The 14,591-nt window shown below is 53.0% G+C and overlaps 1 protein-coding gene across 15 annotated transcripts in view; it reads left to right on the top strand.

Moving 5' to 3' along the window:
* NCOR2 (nuclear receptor corepressor 2) overlaps positions 1 to 14,591 on the top strand; it is a 165,353-nt gene that overhangs the window by 56,266 nt on the left and 94,496 nt on the right. For all 15 annotated transcript variants that reach the window (XM_015275620.4, XM_040648356.2, XM_040648360.2 and 12 more), the window contains 2 exons: positions 655 to 782; positions 6,990 to 7,170. In XM_015275620.4, coding sequence (XP_015131106.1) covers positions 655 to 782; positions 6,990 to 7,170 — 309 coding nt within the window. The remainder of the gene's footprint in view (positions 1 to 654; positions 783 to 6,989; positions 7,171 to 14,591) is intronic.

Raw genomic sequence — 14,591 nt, forward strand, 5'->3', positions numbered from 1 at the left:
AATGTAAATAAGCATCGGTGTTACCACGGATATTCCGTGGCTGGGCTTTCAGTGCCATTGCTGAAGGTCTCAGTTAATTAGATGATTAGTCTTCTTTTCTGGTCAAGTATCTATCTGCAAATAAGAAAGAGCGATTGAAACGTAGGTGCTGAAATGCTGTTGCTGGAATCAGTCTGTGGCACAGAGCAGGAGGGCTTCTTATTTAATTAAAATCGGGAACATACTGTACTGTACTCTCCAAGGGTCAAGGAACAAAAGGGACGTGCACATAATAAGTAGCATACTATCCTTTCGAGCCCCTTCAGCTGTGCCCAGGGGAGCTGTGTTTAAAGGAACAACGTTTGTGATCCTTCCTCTCCTCTTTATTTCTCTCTCTCTACGCCACAGTGTGGGTTACTGAAGCTGAAAGCATCCTGTGACGTTTCATGTTCTCTCACCTGGCTCTGAAGCCATCACCAGTGCAGCGTGGGTGCCAGACGCCCCTGTGTGCCCTGCGAGCAGCCTGGGCCGGGGGGCTGTGCTCCTGCAGGGCTGGGGGGAAGCACCGTGAGCTTCAGAGGAAGAGCGCTGACACGGCCTGCTCTGAGCTGTTGGGGCTCACTGCGTTCCTGAAAGCTGCCTTCAGCCTAACGAGCTCTGTGTCTGTTTCCACAGGACGTCGCACTGCTGGAGTACCAGCACCATTCCAGGGACTACGCTTCGCACCTCCCGCCCGGGTCCATCATGCAGCCGCAGCGGAGGAGGCCGTCCCTGCTGTCCGAGTTCCAGCCGGGCAATGAAAGGTACCTGGGGCTGGGGGGCACCCAACTATGGCAGCAAGTGTTTGCATTGCACTGGGGTGTGCAGCAGGGCTCTGCACAACCTGCACTGCGCAATGTTGGGTGTTGCTACCGACTGTACCTTAGCTAATGCAAGCAGCACCTTCTGGTTTCTTCTCTTGTGCTGTCACACGTTTCATAGACGTGCTAAAAAAGCAAGCACTGTGCACACCCCATCTATGAAGCTGCATTGCTGGGTTAGGCGTGTGGCTGCCCGTGCCGATGGGAGGAGTGCAAATAGCTCACTGCCACTATTCTTCCCCACTTCCTCTTGGGTTGCTCTTCCTCCCTGCTCTCACTGTTATTGTTTCTCTTTCTGTGCTCCTCTCACAACTTTCCCTGAGGTGCTGTGCTCCCTCCTGCTGCCCTTGTGGCTCTCCTACTGTCACCAGTGATGACTTCAGTTGCCTCTCGCCTGAGGCCGCGGTGTTTGGGTGCCGCTCGGATGGGCACTGTGGGGCTGCAGCTGCATGAACCGCAGGAGCTGCTGTGTTGTAAAGGCTGTCGCTGTGGCTCTCCGTTTCATCACAAAATGCTGCTCTCTCAGTTTCTCTTCTGCATTTGATGCTGTAGTGGTTCTGCAAAAAAGAAAAAAGAAAGAAAATTGCCTGGAAGTGAAATAACCTTGCAGCAGTAGATGTATGCAAAGTGGGTTTTTTTTGATGCTTGTTCCTTAGGCTAAGAATACAAGTAGTGCAGAGTCACTGAGCCACTGCTTGTGGCCAGCCAGAAATGAGTCTGCTTCTCTAAAACCGTAATTGTTAGGGGAGAGGAGAAAGAGCTCAGGGTGGTGGTTGCTGAAGGGCACAGAGCAACTGGAGCACTGGATATTTGGCTAGATTCAGCTAGAGATGCAGCCAGCACTCTGTGTCTGGTTGAGTAGATTCACATTGGTGCTTAGCAGAAAGAAAGGAAGCCCTGTGGTAGCCTGGAGGCAAAGCACAGCCTCTAAAGCTCTGCCCTCCTGGATGGGCTCTGCTGGTTGTGCCCATCACAAATCTCCAAACTTACTTTTGAGCTGACAATCAAGTGAACGTGGGTAAATGAATAGAACTCCGGGACTCAAACTAAGTGGAGTTGAGGTCAGGGAGGTGCTCATCCCTTTGGCAAAGCCAGCTCCTGTTTCTCTGCATCTTTAAGCTCTTCCATTGTTGTGGTGTGAGGACCTGCCCCAAACCAGAGCCTGCTGTGCTGTAAATGGGCCCTTTGGGTGTGTGGTTGCTCACTTGAGAGCTCCAAGGCTTTGCAGCTCCCGGAGCAGGTTGGGTTGGGTGTTGGCATTCACCCCCAAACCCAGTGCTGATTCTGGCCCAGGGAGGGCGGAGGAAGCAGCTGAGTCCCCTTGGCAGGCTGATGCCAGGAGCATCTGTAAGCACTTTGGCTCTGTTCCTGCTCTGGGGTTGCTGGGTTTGAGCTGAGGCAGCTGGCTCTCAGCATGAGGGCAGGAGGAGGGAGTGATGGCAAACAAATAATGTCTGCAGAGGGGGCATGGGGGGATGAATGCAGAGGGGTGCGGGGCGTGTTGTCTGCAAGCAGGAACCTCATCCTACCCCAGCCCTGCAGTCCCTGCCTGGCACCAGCTGGTGGGTGTCAGGTTATGGATTTCCAGACTGCTTTTCTACCTCCCTTCTAACTTTGAAAGAAGCGTGAACTGGGGGGGAACCTTTCCAACCTGCTGGAAGGGGCTGAGGTGGTCCCAGGTTTGGGTATATCCCAAATGGATCAGCCTTGAGCCGTCATCACCCTGCAGTGGATGGGCAAAGCTCCATCTGTAGCAATTCTGGCTAGAGAGAGGGAAGGAAAACTTGAAGCATTCCGAACATGTTGCTATAGGGAAAGTTGGCCCCGCGTTTCCCTGCAGGGATGTGCTGCTTTCTTTGATGGCTTTTTGGTAGCAGGCTTTTTCTTGGAAGGACCCACGGACTTCCCCTCAGCTTGTTCAGCCAGTGCTGCCAGCAGGGCTGCGGGAGCGAGGAGAAGAGCTTCAGGGTCTGCTGTTGGTACACGTCGTACCGGCAGCGCCTGCAGGGAATGTACTGGCAAGGTGACAAGGAGTAGGGCTTTCCTCTTCTGCGTCTATCTTGATCTGCAAAGGAAATGAGAAGAACTGAGGTGAGCACTAAATGGCAGGTGCCAGTGGGTGAGGGAGCTGACAAACCCAAGAACCAGACTTCTCTGGAGCAGAATTCCTTGTTAATGCAGGGATGCTGGGGTGGATGATGGCTTCACCAGCAGATGTGGCTGTAAATAAACGATATGCATATTAACACAGATATTCTGCCTTCATTCAGAATGAGATGAGTCGCTGTTTTCATAGGAGATTGCTTTACCAGTTCATGAGACCGTGCCCTTTATTTGGAGCCGTTCTGCTTAGCAGTCGTAAGCACTTTGCAGAGTTTCCCAGTGTTCCTCTGAAGTGTGATATGCTGGATATGCTGAGCAGCTGCCGTGTCTCTGCAGCCATCCGAGATAGCCGTGTGCAGTACAGCATGAGAGCAGGCCTAATTATTGCGCTCATTGGACGTGATTAATCCTCTGGCTGTGGAGCACGGGTAGCTGTGTGAGCCCAGTGCGGGGCCACTGAAATAATGGGCACTTCTCAGCCCTCATCTGTGCTGGGCCAAATGGCACCAACTGTTCCAGAGCGAGCTGCGTGACCAGTTGCCTCTTATTTATGGTCTTTAATTAAAGTTTCCCTCCTTAAAGGTGACCCTTTTCTCAGCAGTGAGGCTGAAATCCCCTCAACTGCAGAGCTTTGTGTCTTTTCCCACTCAAAACAGCAACCCAGGAGGTGGATTATTTTTTTTTGTCCTCCTTAAATGAAGGTGGGAAAATATGGGCTGCAGAGGGCAGTTCTGGTGTGTGGGCACACAGGCCATGGCCAGCCTGCTCCTGAGCACCCGCTGCTCCATGGATGAGTGAGGAGATGTGGAGGCAGTAAGTGGAACGGGTCACTGTGCCCTGTGGGGCACCTGGGCTCTGTGTTGCTGCTGATGGAGGGATAACAGTGAACGGAGCAACTTTCCCACGCCTTTATTTCTAGGAGGACAGGCGGTCTCATGGTGCATGCAGCAGCCTGGCCAGCACGGGCTGTCCCTGGAGACATTGGGCCAGGGAGTACTCCAGCAACCCAGTGCTGCCAGGAGGATTCTCCAGCGAGGCTCTGGGTTTGGGGAGCAAGGTGTGCATCAGGAGCTTGTGGAGATGCTGGGGCCTGCTGGCACAGCCTGTTTGGAGCTTCTGGAGATGCTGCTGGAGGATGAGGGCACCCAGCTGCCCCACCCAGACAGATGGGCTGCTCACCCCCTTTCCAACTGTGAGATGAGGGAATGTATGGGCTGGCCCAGCCTGTGTTCTTCTAGCTGCGTGGTGGCAGTTCACTCCCACAAACGCTCTGGATTGTCTCTTTAACAGGTCTCAATTTGCCCAGTCTCCTGCTCTGGATAACATTGGCCGTAAAGAGGTTGCTGAAACCTCTTGCAAATCTTAGCGTTGACTATAAATAATTCACATCAGCACTGGTGGTTTTCTGTGGTACTCACTCATTTTCTTGTCTGTCTCTACCTGTGAGGGCTGGAGAATTATATATAATATATATATACTTATTTTTGGAGACCATTTCCCACCAAAGCATCTCAGCCAGAGGAGATAAACAGCTGCACCAAGGCTATCACTTACCTTGCTTCTCATTCCAGCAGTTGGCATGAGCCAGCTCCCTACCTGCCTGTGTTTGTCCCCACGCTATGGGGAGTAGTATTTGTGGGTGGGAGCAAAGCTTCAAGCATCTCCTTGCTGGGAAGGTGCCCTCCTTGCTTGAGGACAGGAGCGCTCCTTGGTTGGTTTGGGGGCTGGGAAGCTCCTCTTTGACCTCAGGAGGAGTTTGTACTTGCCCATTTCCCTGTGATTTCACTTCTGCGGAGTTAGGAAGATAAAGGTAAGATCCATTTAGATCTAATCAAGGCTGCTCCTACAAACTCCCTGAGGGCAGTTCGGGGTGTCTGGTTGGAGCCTCTCTCCCAGGAGATGGATGCTCTCAGCTTCCCTTGTACACAGCTACCAGCCAGCCCTTTTTAACCCATTTTGTGCTCAGGTGGTTCTGGTTTGGGTATGATGTAGCAGGCGATGTTGTACCGCGTCCCCATGCTCAGCAAGTGCAGGAGCTTCCAGCCATGTGTACAGTGAGTTTGCTGGGGAAAGGGCTGAGGTGTGTGAGTAATGTAGCTGGCAGTGTGCAATTAATCGTGTAGCTCAGCAGTAAACCTCAGGTCCTATCTTGGGTCATCTCGGTCTTCTGGCTTCAGACCTGCCCCAAATGGAGCTGCTGTGTGCAGTGCTGTGCTCATGACAAGGGACTCTGGGGGGGTTCCAATGCTATTAGTAACACCTTTACCCCTCAGCAAAATAGGGATCTCTGGAATAAAGCAGCCAGATGGGAACTGCTTGGAAAGTGCAGCAAAACCCCACGCTCAGTGTAACGGGAGGGTTTTCAGGCAGGGCTCTTCTTACACCGATAGCAATGTCGGGGCCAAATAAAAGGCTGTTGTGGGGAGCTCAGTGCAGGTGTGGGTGCACGGGGGGAGGTGTGAAGGCTGCGAGCGGAGCGCTTCTGTTGGCGCCGGGCGGTGCTGGGCAGAGTCATCCCGGGAGCGGCTGGAAATTCCAGGGCACGGAGTCAACGGCAGTTCCCGTGGATGTGGAAATGGAAATAGAAATAGAATAGCAGCCTGTAACATCGCAGCTGCTTTCCCCAGCGTGGCCCCTGCCTCTCCATAAGTAACTGCCTCAGCAAAGCCGTGTGCTGCTCTTACATTACAAACGGTGCTTTCTGAGCGCGGTCCTCACAGCCACAGTGCTCTGTGCAATTAGCAGCTTCTGGGTAACACAGCCTTGAAAAAAAAGAAAAAAGGGGAAGAAGTGAGAATAAACACATCAGATTTTTAATTGCTGCGCTATGGCAAAGCCATGGGTGTTGGAATATTTTAACACCTGCCCAGCTCAACAGTTGCCGATTGTGGCTGGGTTTGCAGCAGAGCCGGGATGTCGGCGTGCAGCTGTGGGCTGGCTGTGCAGGAGGGGCTGGGGCAGGCTGCTGGGAAATGCATGCAGTGCCCGGACTGCTGTGCGTGGCTCAGTGTGAAGTGTGTGCAGGTGAGCTGTGCTTCGGGGCCAAACCAAAGGGCTGTCCCGCTCTGAACAGCTCGCTGCCCTGGACTGTGTGTATTGGGTCTGGTGCTGAGGTTTAAATCAGAAACATGAAAATACAGAAGGGGAAAAAAAAAAAAAAGGAGGTATGAAGGAGAAGCTGTGGCTCACTTGCACGGAGCTGGGCTTGGGTCATGCTGCAGGGAAGGTGATTTCCAGCAGGTACCTCCCTCCCCTGGATGCAGTCCAGAGCTGTTACAGCCTCTGGAAGGGCTCCCACTGCCTTCAGAGGGCTCTGGGCCCGTCCCTGCCTGCTGTGCTCCCAGGAGCTGAGTTAGCAAGGTGAGCCCGGCCATCAGCAGCGCCAGGTTGGAGGGGCGCACTGCACAGCCCCCTGCCTTGGTGCTTACTCTTGGCATCTCCACAATGTGTTTGCTTTCCCCCATCCCCATGGGCAGCTTCCAGCCTGCTCCCTTTGTTGCTGCTGGGGGTGTGCTGGCACCGTGCTGCGTGGCTCAGGAGAACTCAATCTTGCTTAAAGGAGAAAGGAAAAAAAAAAAAGCCATGTTTTTTCCAAGTTTTGAATCTCTTGTGTTTTGTTGTAATTTTTAAGAGACACATCTGCCTGAAGTGTTAAAAACACCTTTGGAGCTGCTGCAACAAAGCTGATCTTTGGGCATAGTAAAAGATTGAGTGTGTTTTTGTAGGAGCCCTTTACAATTCCCGGAGGAGAATCCTGCTAGGAAAAATAGAGCTGCAAAGTTTTATACTTGCTTAAAGAAAAGCAAAGCCAAAGCCAATTTCCAGGTATTACCAACTGCTGCCTATGTAACAGGTGAAGAGATCTCAGGCCAACGTGCAGGAGAGGCACGGTGCCCTGGGTTGGTGCAGGCTGAGATGTGTGAGCTGTGTTTTCTCCCTTGGCCTATCCTTGGGAGCGGGGCAGGGAGCCCTGTGTCCTGCCTGCAGTCTCAGAGCAGGGGGAGCAGAGCCAACTCGTTTCCTAAAATCTCCTTGCTTTGTCCCCAGATCTCAGGAGCTGCACCTGAGGACCGAGGCGCATTCCTATCTCTCTGACCTGACCAAGCCATCAGATTTGGAGTTCATCGAAACGAAGCGGCCGCGCCTGGACCTGCTGCAGGACCCGCTGCTGCGGCACTCGCCCCTCCTGAGCCAGGGCCAGCAGGCGGGCAGCGAGGAGCTGCCCAAGGTGAGGGCTGTGCCGGGGTCCCTCTGGCTTGTGCAGAGCTGCCTGTGTGACGCTGTGCCCCCACTGCGTCACACAGTGCGTGGTGCTGTTGGATGGCATGCAGAGATGGGGCAACTTCTGCAGAGAAGGAAAAGGGTATAGGGTTTTCTCCTAAACTGTTCTAGTCGTGGGCTTGTATTTATGGACTTGTATTTAGTGGCTGTTTGCTGCACAAGAGTGTATGGGAAGTTCCTGTTCTTACTGGGGAAGAACCCCCCCTGGGTTGGGGTTGGTCGTGTCTGGCTTTTGTGGATACTGTGCCTTAATTTGATTTTTACTTGACCTTTCTTACTTATCACATCTCCTTATTTAATATCGGTGTTTGAAGGGCTGGAATTGGCTGCTGGTGGTTCCTTAATATAATCTTCCCCAGGAAAGCCTCCCTTGCCTTAGTCTCCTGGAACAGAGCAGATTGTTTACTTGCAATTACCTCCTCTGCCTGCGTGATAATATTACAAAGAACAACCCCTTGCTCATGTGCCTGTTTGGATTTAGCTGCGTGCTCTACAGGTTGGGTTTATTTCTGGTGGAGCTTGCAGGAGATCCTGCTGACTGTCCTGGGGGAGAGGAACATTTAACTTGAAATGGGGCAAACGAGGGCAGTTTGGGTGGTTGGGGTTCCAGGAGAGGCCTGGCCAGAGCTGGAGGTTGCGAGGTGCTGCCAGGAGCAGGAGGGACCCTGCAGTGTGGGGGCTCTGGACACAGCGTGATCCCTGGGGGTGCTGGCCCAGGTGGCTGTAGGGAAAAGAAACTGTTAGCCATGAAACCAAAGATGTTCTCTCTCCAAAGACATGAAGGAAACCAGGACAGCTTTTCTGTCTGCACATTGTTTCCATCAGCAGTTCTGTTCTGCTTCTCACCGGAAAACCACGCATTGTCTCAGCTATTTGTTTCTAATAGGCGAAGCCACTCCTGAGGCATTAGTCGCTGAGTTAGGGGCTGCGTGTGCTTCTCGGTCTGTGACACGTTTCCAAGAATTACATGCATTTTTATGGGGCTTAAAACATTTGTTAATGAAAGGGAGAGAGAGAAAGCTGAGGTGCATGCCATTCAGCAGGACAAGATTATGCTTTTAGTGGAGCCATTTGTAATGTTGCAGTCTGGAAAGAGAGAAAAATGGCTGAGGAGCACCTGAGTGGGCTGGGTTGGCTGCTGGGAGCTGCAGGGCTGTTCCCGAGCAGGGCTGGCTGAGGTACTGTGTGTGCTGCTCTTCCTGATGGCTTTGCACATTGTGGCAAGTCCTGGTAACAGGCTGTGGAGTTTTTCCCATTAACAGTCCCAGGAAAGAAGTGGACCTTGTATGGCTTTTATCCATCCTTTCCGAAAGGGTTGAGCTGGGGCCCCTTTGCCCCATTCTGGATCACAGCAGCCTCACTTGAAGCGAGGATGAGCATGTAATGCAAAGGCAACAGCTCTTACTGACTCAGCTCTTTGTGGCTACAGAAAACAGACGTGTTGGGGCAGCATTCCTTACAGAAGCAGCAGCTTTACGGCCATGTCTCAGTCCATCCAGCAAAAGATTACCTTTTTACATGAACCTCGCATTGCTCATACCCTTGAGCAATTCTTTTCAGGCTGGGGAACAGAAGGCTGTTTTCCTGCCTGTTCTCCCCACTTAAGCATCTCTCCCCCAAGCTGGGTGGCTGTCACATTGCTGCAGGGCATGGAGCGTGCTGCTCCCACTGCTGGGTGGGCTCAGGGGACAAAACCTCCTGATGCCATCCACTGCTGACAGTGCCTGTGAGGAAGGTTCTCCCCTGAGCTGGCCAAGAACAGCCAGGCAGAACTAAAGTGGGCCTGCTTTCTAAATCACTGTGATATGTATGTGAGACCCACTGGAGGAGCGGCCATGATGGGGATTTGCCAGGTGTGCCTGTGGTGGAGGTGCTGGAGCTGCTTCCCAGGACCCTTGGTGGGCTTGGTGTCGGATGGGGAAAGCCACAGACCTTCAGCAGATGAGAAGAGCCCAGCAGGCCAGTCATGTGTCTGTGTGATCCCTGTCCCCCCACAGCCACGGGTGCCGGGGTGCTGATGTTGCATGCTGTGTCCGGCCACCCGGCACCTGCTGCGGAGCTGGACCTCGGCCCTGCTGCTCCACTTCCTTTCCAGCTCTTCTTATTCCCTTTGTGCTTCCACTTGTTATTCCCACTTCTGAGGCCTCTTTTCTACCACATATGTGGTTTGCTGCTCTCCCTATAGGATGTGAGTCAGTCGTGATTTGCGTTTAGTCCCCTCACAGGGGCTGACTGCTGCAGTTGCAGCCCATTGCTCCACTGGGATCGCGCTGCAGGAGCCCCACAACCCTGCTGTGGGGCTGGGGCAGGCTCAGGAAACCTGAACCTCACTGCCATCTGCCCCAGCAGGCCGCTGGCCGCCGGTAAGTCTCTTCCCCTTTCTGTGTCTCAGATTTCCCCGTTGGTAACAGGGACAATGCCACTTCCCTCTTTTGTAAAGGAGTTAACAGCTTTTGATGGAAAAGGGCTATTAAAAAGCAACGCGTTGTGAGTGCTTGGGCTCTGCTTTGCATTGTCGGAGGGTTTTAATTTCTTCCCTTTCTGCGTGAGTATTTTTGTCGTGCTATGAACGAAAAGCTGGGATCTGAAAGAAGGTGGGACTCTGGGGAAAGGCAGTGCTAAGGCCAGGAAATATATGCGGCAAAGCAAAAATTAGGGCAAAGGGCACTATGCTTTGATGCACATTAATGCAGCTTTAAAAGCCATTAATTGAAAAAGGATGAATTAACACGTTTAAAATGCATTTTTAATGATGCATTGAAGCCAGCACCACGCATGCCAAATTTCACACCAGCTGCCTGTTCCAGAGCCTGACTTACCCCAAACTCCTGGAGAACAGGAGGGGTGGTGGGAGGGCTCCTGGGCAGCCCTGAGCTGCCTGGCAGCACCCCAAGGAGCGGGAGGGCCCTCGGGGAGCCCTGTCCCCACTCCCTGCTGGTGAGGGGCGGCCCAGGGAAGGGACATTGCTGTCTGGGATCCCATTCATGAGCAAGGGAAGCGCCCCAGTCCCAGTGCAGAGCTGGTAAATCATCAGCCTGCTCTCTCAGCTCCGTGGTTTTCTGCATGGCTTTGTTATGGGAACATTGATCTGTTGCTGGGATTAACCTCTCAGAGTTTCCAGTGGGCTGGTCTCACAGTTATTAATGAAACTGGCTGGAACTCGTGTTGACCTTGGCAGAGGCCCCAGTTGGCTACGAGGGAACTGGCAAACGCATAATCTCTAATTGAGTAATCCAGTGCAGGGGGAAGGGAGCGAGGGGGTGGAAGCAGCAGTTCTTTGAACTCGGAGAGCCGCGGCGCTCCAGCAGGATGCGTGGGAGCAGCTCCCAAACCTGCTGAGCGTGGCCAGGGGCGGCACGGGGCCCGCTCGGATGGACGGGTGCTGGGTATCATTGCCTCCCCACACTTATGGCCATGAACCGAGTGACGGGGTGACAGAGTGGTGCTGTGAGCTTCAGGCATGTGTTCCCTGCTGTGTGCTTCCAGGGCTGGTGGTTGGGCACCCAGCAGCAGCACGTGGAGCAGCAAAGGGTCCCACTGTGATGCGTTCAGTTTTTTCCCCCCTCGCCCCTTTCACACTATTGCTCACACTGTCAACTGATACAAATGCGACTGCAGGAGTGATCCCATGGGTGGGGGAGGACTCTGCGTTAGGACAGCAGTGATTCAAGGCTATTTCTGGGATGATGAGGGAGATGTTGGCGTTCTCTGTTATTCCAAACATATTTAAATGCTGAAATATTTGCATTGTTCCTGCTGTCACACTGCAAACGTTTCTGGCTGGGTTCCTTTCTGCCCTGCTTTCCCCTCACTCCATCTGACCATCTTCCACCAGGGCAGCACGTGGCAGCCCCTGCTCGCTGTGCTGCCTCGTGTACAGCTGCTGTGCTTTGAAGGGCAGAGCTGCCAGGCCGTGGGGCAGGGCGCTGCAGGCAGGGGGCTCTGACCCTGCGGCTGACAGTGTTTGATTTTTCAGTTCTGATGGCTGGAGAACCACAGCCATCCCTGTGCTTGCAGCAGGGCAGTGCTGCACGGCTCTGTGGCAGTTATCCTTTTCTGTCTTTGAAGTGTTTGTACATCTGTTACAGAGTAAAATGCTTTTGAAGCCATTTTTTCTTGAACAGCGAGGACTGCTGTTACTTCCTGGAAAGGAGAGTCAGGGCTTCTGTGCTGCCCGGCTCTGATTTGGGGTCCTGCACTTGTGGCAGGGAGTTAGCTGCTGTTAGACCTGGAGCATTGCTGCAGGATGGGGTGTGCGGTGCTCCCCGTTTCTGCATGTTCTGCCCAGTGTGTGCAGACAAGGTGACGGGAGGTTACTGCCAGCTCACCAGCACTGCAGCTATTGCCAAACAGCCTGGGCTCCCTCCATCCCTCTCACTGGGGGGTCCAGCATGGGGCGAGGGGTTCAGAAGGCACCCGGGGCAGCCTCCATGAGTGTATAGCATGGCGTATCTGTGCTGCTGTACTTTTCCATCGTTATGAAATGCTGTAAATCCACAGCAGTGACTCATGCACCAAAAGCTGCGAGTTGTGACACCGATCAGCTGAGTGCTGTGTGTGAGGAGGAGGGTACGCTCATCCTTGCACCGTGCGGGCACTGCACAGTGTTGTCAACAGGGCTGGGGGTGTGGGAGTGACTCCAGGGCTGAGTTTGGCAGAGGAGCTGCTGCTCTCGGTTGTGGAGTGCAAGCTGTAATAGCACTGAACGTGGCAGCAGCCATCGCTGGAGCTCAGGGAGCTTTACTTCCTTGCGTTGCGGAGCCTCATCTCCCAGCAGGGCCTTCAGCATCAGTGGGTGCCAAGGGGCCCTGTTGCAATCACGCTCTAAAAACCTCCTCTTTTTGGATCTAAACCCGCTGTTTAAATGCAGCGTTTCTCTGGCTGTGTTTGAGGCAGAGCACATAGAGGTTTCTGGCTCGCTGCATGACAAAGCTGCAGCTCCGTGCTGATGGACACTTGCGTGCGGCAGGAATGCTGGCTGCGCACAGAGGGGTTGTTCTAGGACAAGCTGACAGGCCCTTGGCTTGTTCTGCTGCTCTCAAAAAATGTAATTCTAATTCTTGGCACCTTCCTTCTGGAGGATAAAGAGTGGGAATGCAGTGGAGCCTGTTTTCTCTGCTCATGGAAGTGTGCTGTTACCTACAGTGAGCTGGCGTGGGGCAGGACACGATGCTCCATCCTCCTTTGGGATCTGGTGAGGGTATGGCAGAAACATACAGAAATGACCATAGGGCACCTCCTCTGTTGCATTGGTATCTTTTCTGGTCAGTGTTGCCTGAGCATCCTCTGCCTACATGAGCGTGCAGCCCCACTTCTGTGTGCCTGGGTCCTGGTGGGGGCTGCCAGCTGCTCTCTGGGCAGCACCAGGTCTGTGCTTCCTGGGGTGGCATTCCCAGGGCAGCCCGAGAAAGAGCCGGTGCAGAGCAGCCGCCCCACAGAGCTACGGAGCAGGGTGAGCACAGGCTTTGATTTCAGCCTGTTTTTCAGGTCTGCGATGTTTTATCTCCTGCCAGCAATCCGGGTGTGACGTGGGGCTCACAGCCCCAAGCAGCCCATGGCTCCTGCCCCAGCAGCAGGGCCAGCACAGATCCGTGCAGGGCTCTGAGCCTTTCTGACACCAAAAGCTACAGAAGAGCATGCAGGTTTGTGTACGTAAATATATCGTGTATTCTGTTAATGGCTTTCAGTATATTTGGAAGGGGGTATATAGATTATACGTTCATAAATGTTTCATGCGTATCTGCTTTCCACAGTTTAATTGAAAAACCTGCATTTTTATGTATATAATATATGCATACGCACATACATGCTGCCTTACACTTGTAAGCTGTGTTTTCAAAGGCTTCTTATAGCTGTGCTATCAGTGATCCAGGCAAAGAAAGGCTCACAGTCTCGAGCAAAGCTAAATATTGATTTGAGCTGATCTGGGCGCACTTGGAGACATCACCAGTGTGCATGAATACAGCATAATCTCTGATTGGAGTGGGGAAATTTCATCATAAAGCCCCAAAAGGGAGGTTTGTTATTGCTTTCTTCCAAATGCCTGAATTTTATTAGCTTCAGTCATTCTTGGCAGGGCGGTGGAATGGGATTTTATAGTTAGCAAAGGAAAAGTAAACACAGTAATCATTTCATAGGCCTGTGCCTGCCAAACCAAGATGGAAATTCCAGCCTTGGTGGGAAGCTGGTGCTTTGCTAACAGATAATAACAAATTCACTGTGGGCTCATTCTTGCTATGGGAGCTGAGATATTGTTTTTTTCTTTAGCATCCTGGCCTGGAAGGGCAGAGGTGCTCCGTGCTGTTCTGCAGACAGGGCCTAGGCAGGGGCTTGCAGTTTGGGCAGCTTGTGCAGCAGCTGCGGCTGGAGATGATTCTGCTCCCATGGCCTCCAGGGTGGTTTGTTCTTGCATTTGCTCTTCCTCTGGTTGGTCTTTCTCTGATCACAGTCCTCTGCTCGAGACCTGATGGTTGTTAAACCCTGAGACCATCTCTACCTGCAAAAAAAAAATTCCTCCAAATAAATCCAGCAGTGTCTTTGACAGGTTTTCCCAGCATGTTTCGGTGGGCACGTCAGGCTGGTGGGGCTGGCACAGCACCCAAGCTCACTCTGCCAGCCTTGCTGCCCCTCTGCTGGTGTCACACCGCAGAACCACGGTTCTGCAGCCCCAGGCGGGCTCGGGCTGCGGCCTTCTGATGGAAAGCAGGCAGGAAATGGCTGCTCAGACAAGCAGGCAGTGCCGAGGCAGCCCTTCCTCGTGTCAGCACAATTATTAGAACAATATGGCACTGGGGCAGCCAGTGAGTGGCCGTGATGGATAGAGGGCTGGCAGTGCTGCAGCTCCAAACGCAGCGCTGGGGACCTGTGAGGATGCTCAGAGCTCCATTAAACAGGCCTGAGAAGCTGTGTGAAAGGAAGGGCTTTCTCCCCTCCCCAAGCCTATTTGTGTTGCTTATTTCTTTTTCTTTTCCAAAGGCATCCAGGTTACTCTGAGCCTGTTTCACACCTACACAAGTTTCCCAGCGCAGCCACCTCTGAATGGAAGCCAGCCCAGCTTGGATCCCTGATCAGAAAGTTCCTTGTTTCTTCACTTGTTATCTCAGCTGGGGAAGTTTGCAGGTCGTGTCCGGCAGTGACCCCTATCTGTGCCCAGGCTGTCGAGTTTGGGTCTCTTGTTGTGTTTGAGCCTTAAAAGGCGTGCTTGTGTGTGTGCGCTGCATGGTGTTCTGATGGGAGTGGCAAGGTCTTGCTTTTGAGATGGAACTACATTTGGGGGAAAGCAGGGTCTTGGAGTATTGCCATTAAGTCCAGGTTTCTTGCAGTGTTGGAACAGACCAGGGGTGCAGGCTCAGCTTGCCACTTGGTGAA

The sequence above is a fragment of the Gallus gallus genome, chromosome 15 (genome assembly GCF_016699485.2).
Source record: "Gallus gallus isolate bGalGal1 chromosome 15, bGalGal1.mat.broiler.GRCg7b, whole genome shotgun sequence".
NCBI classification, from domain to species: Eukaryota; Metazoa; Chordata; class Aves; order Galliformes; family Phasianidae; genus Gallus; species Gallus gallus.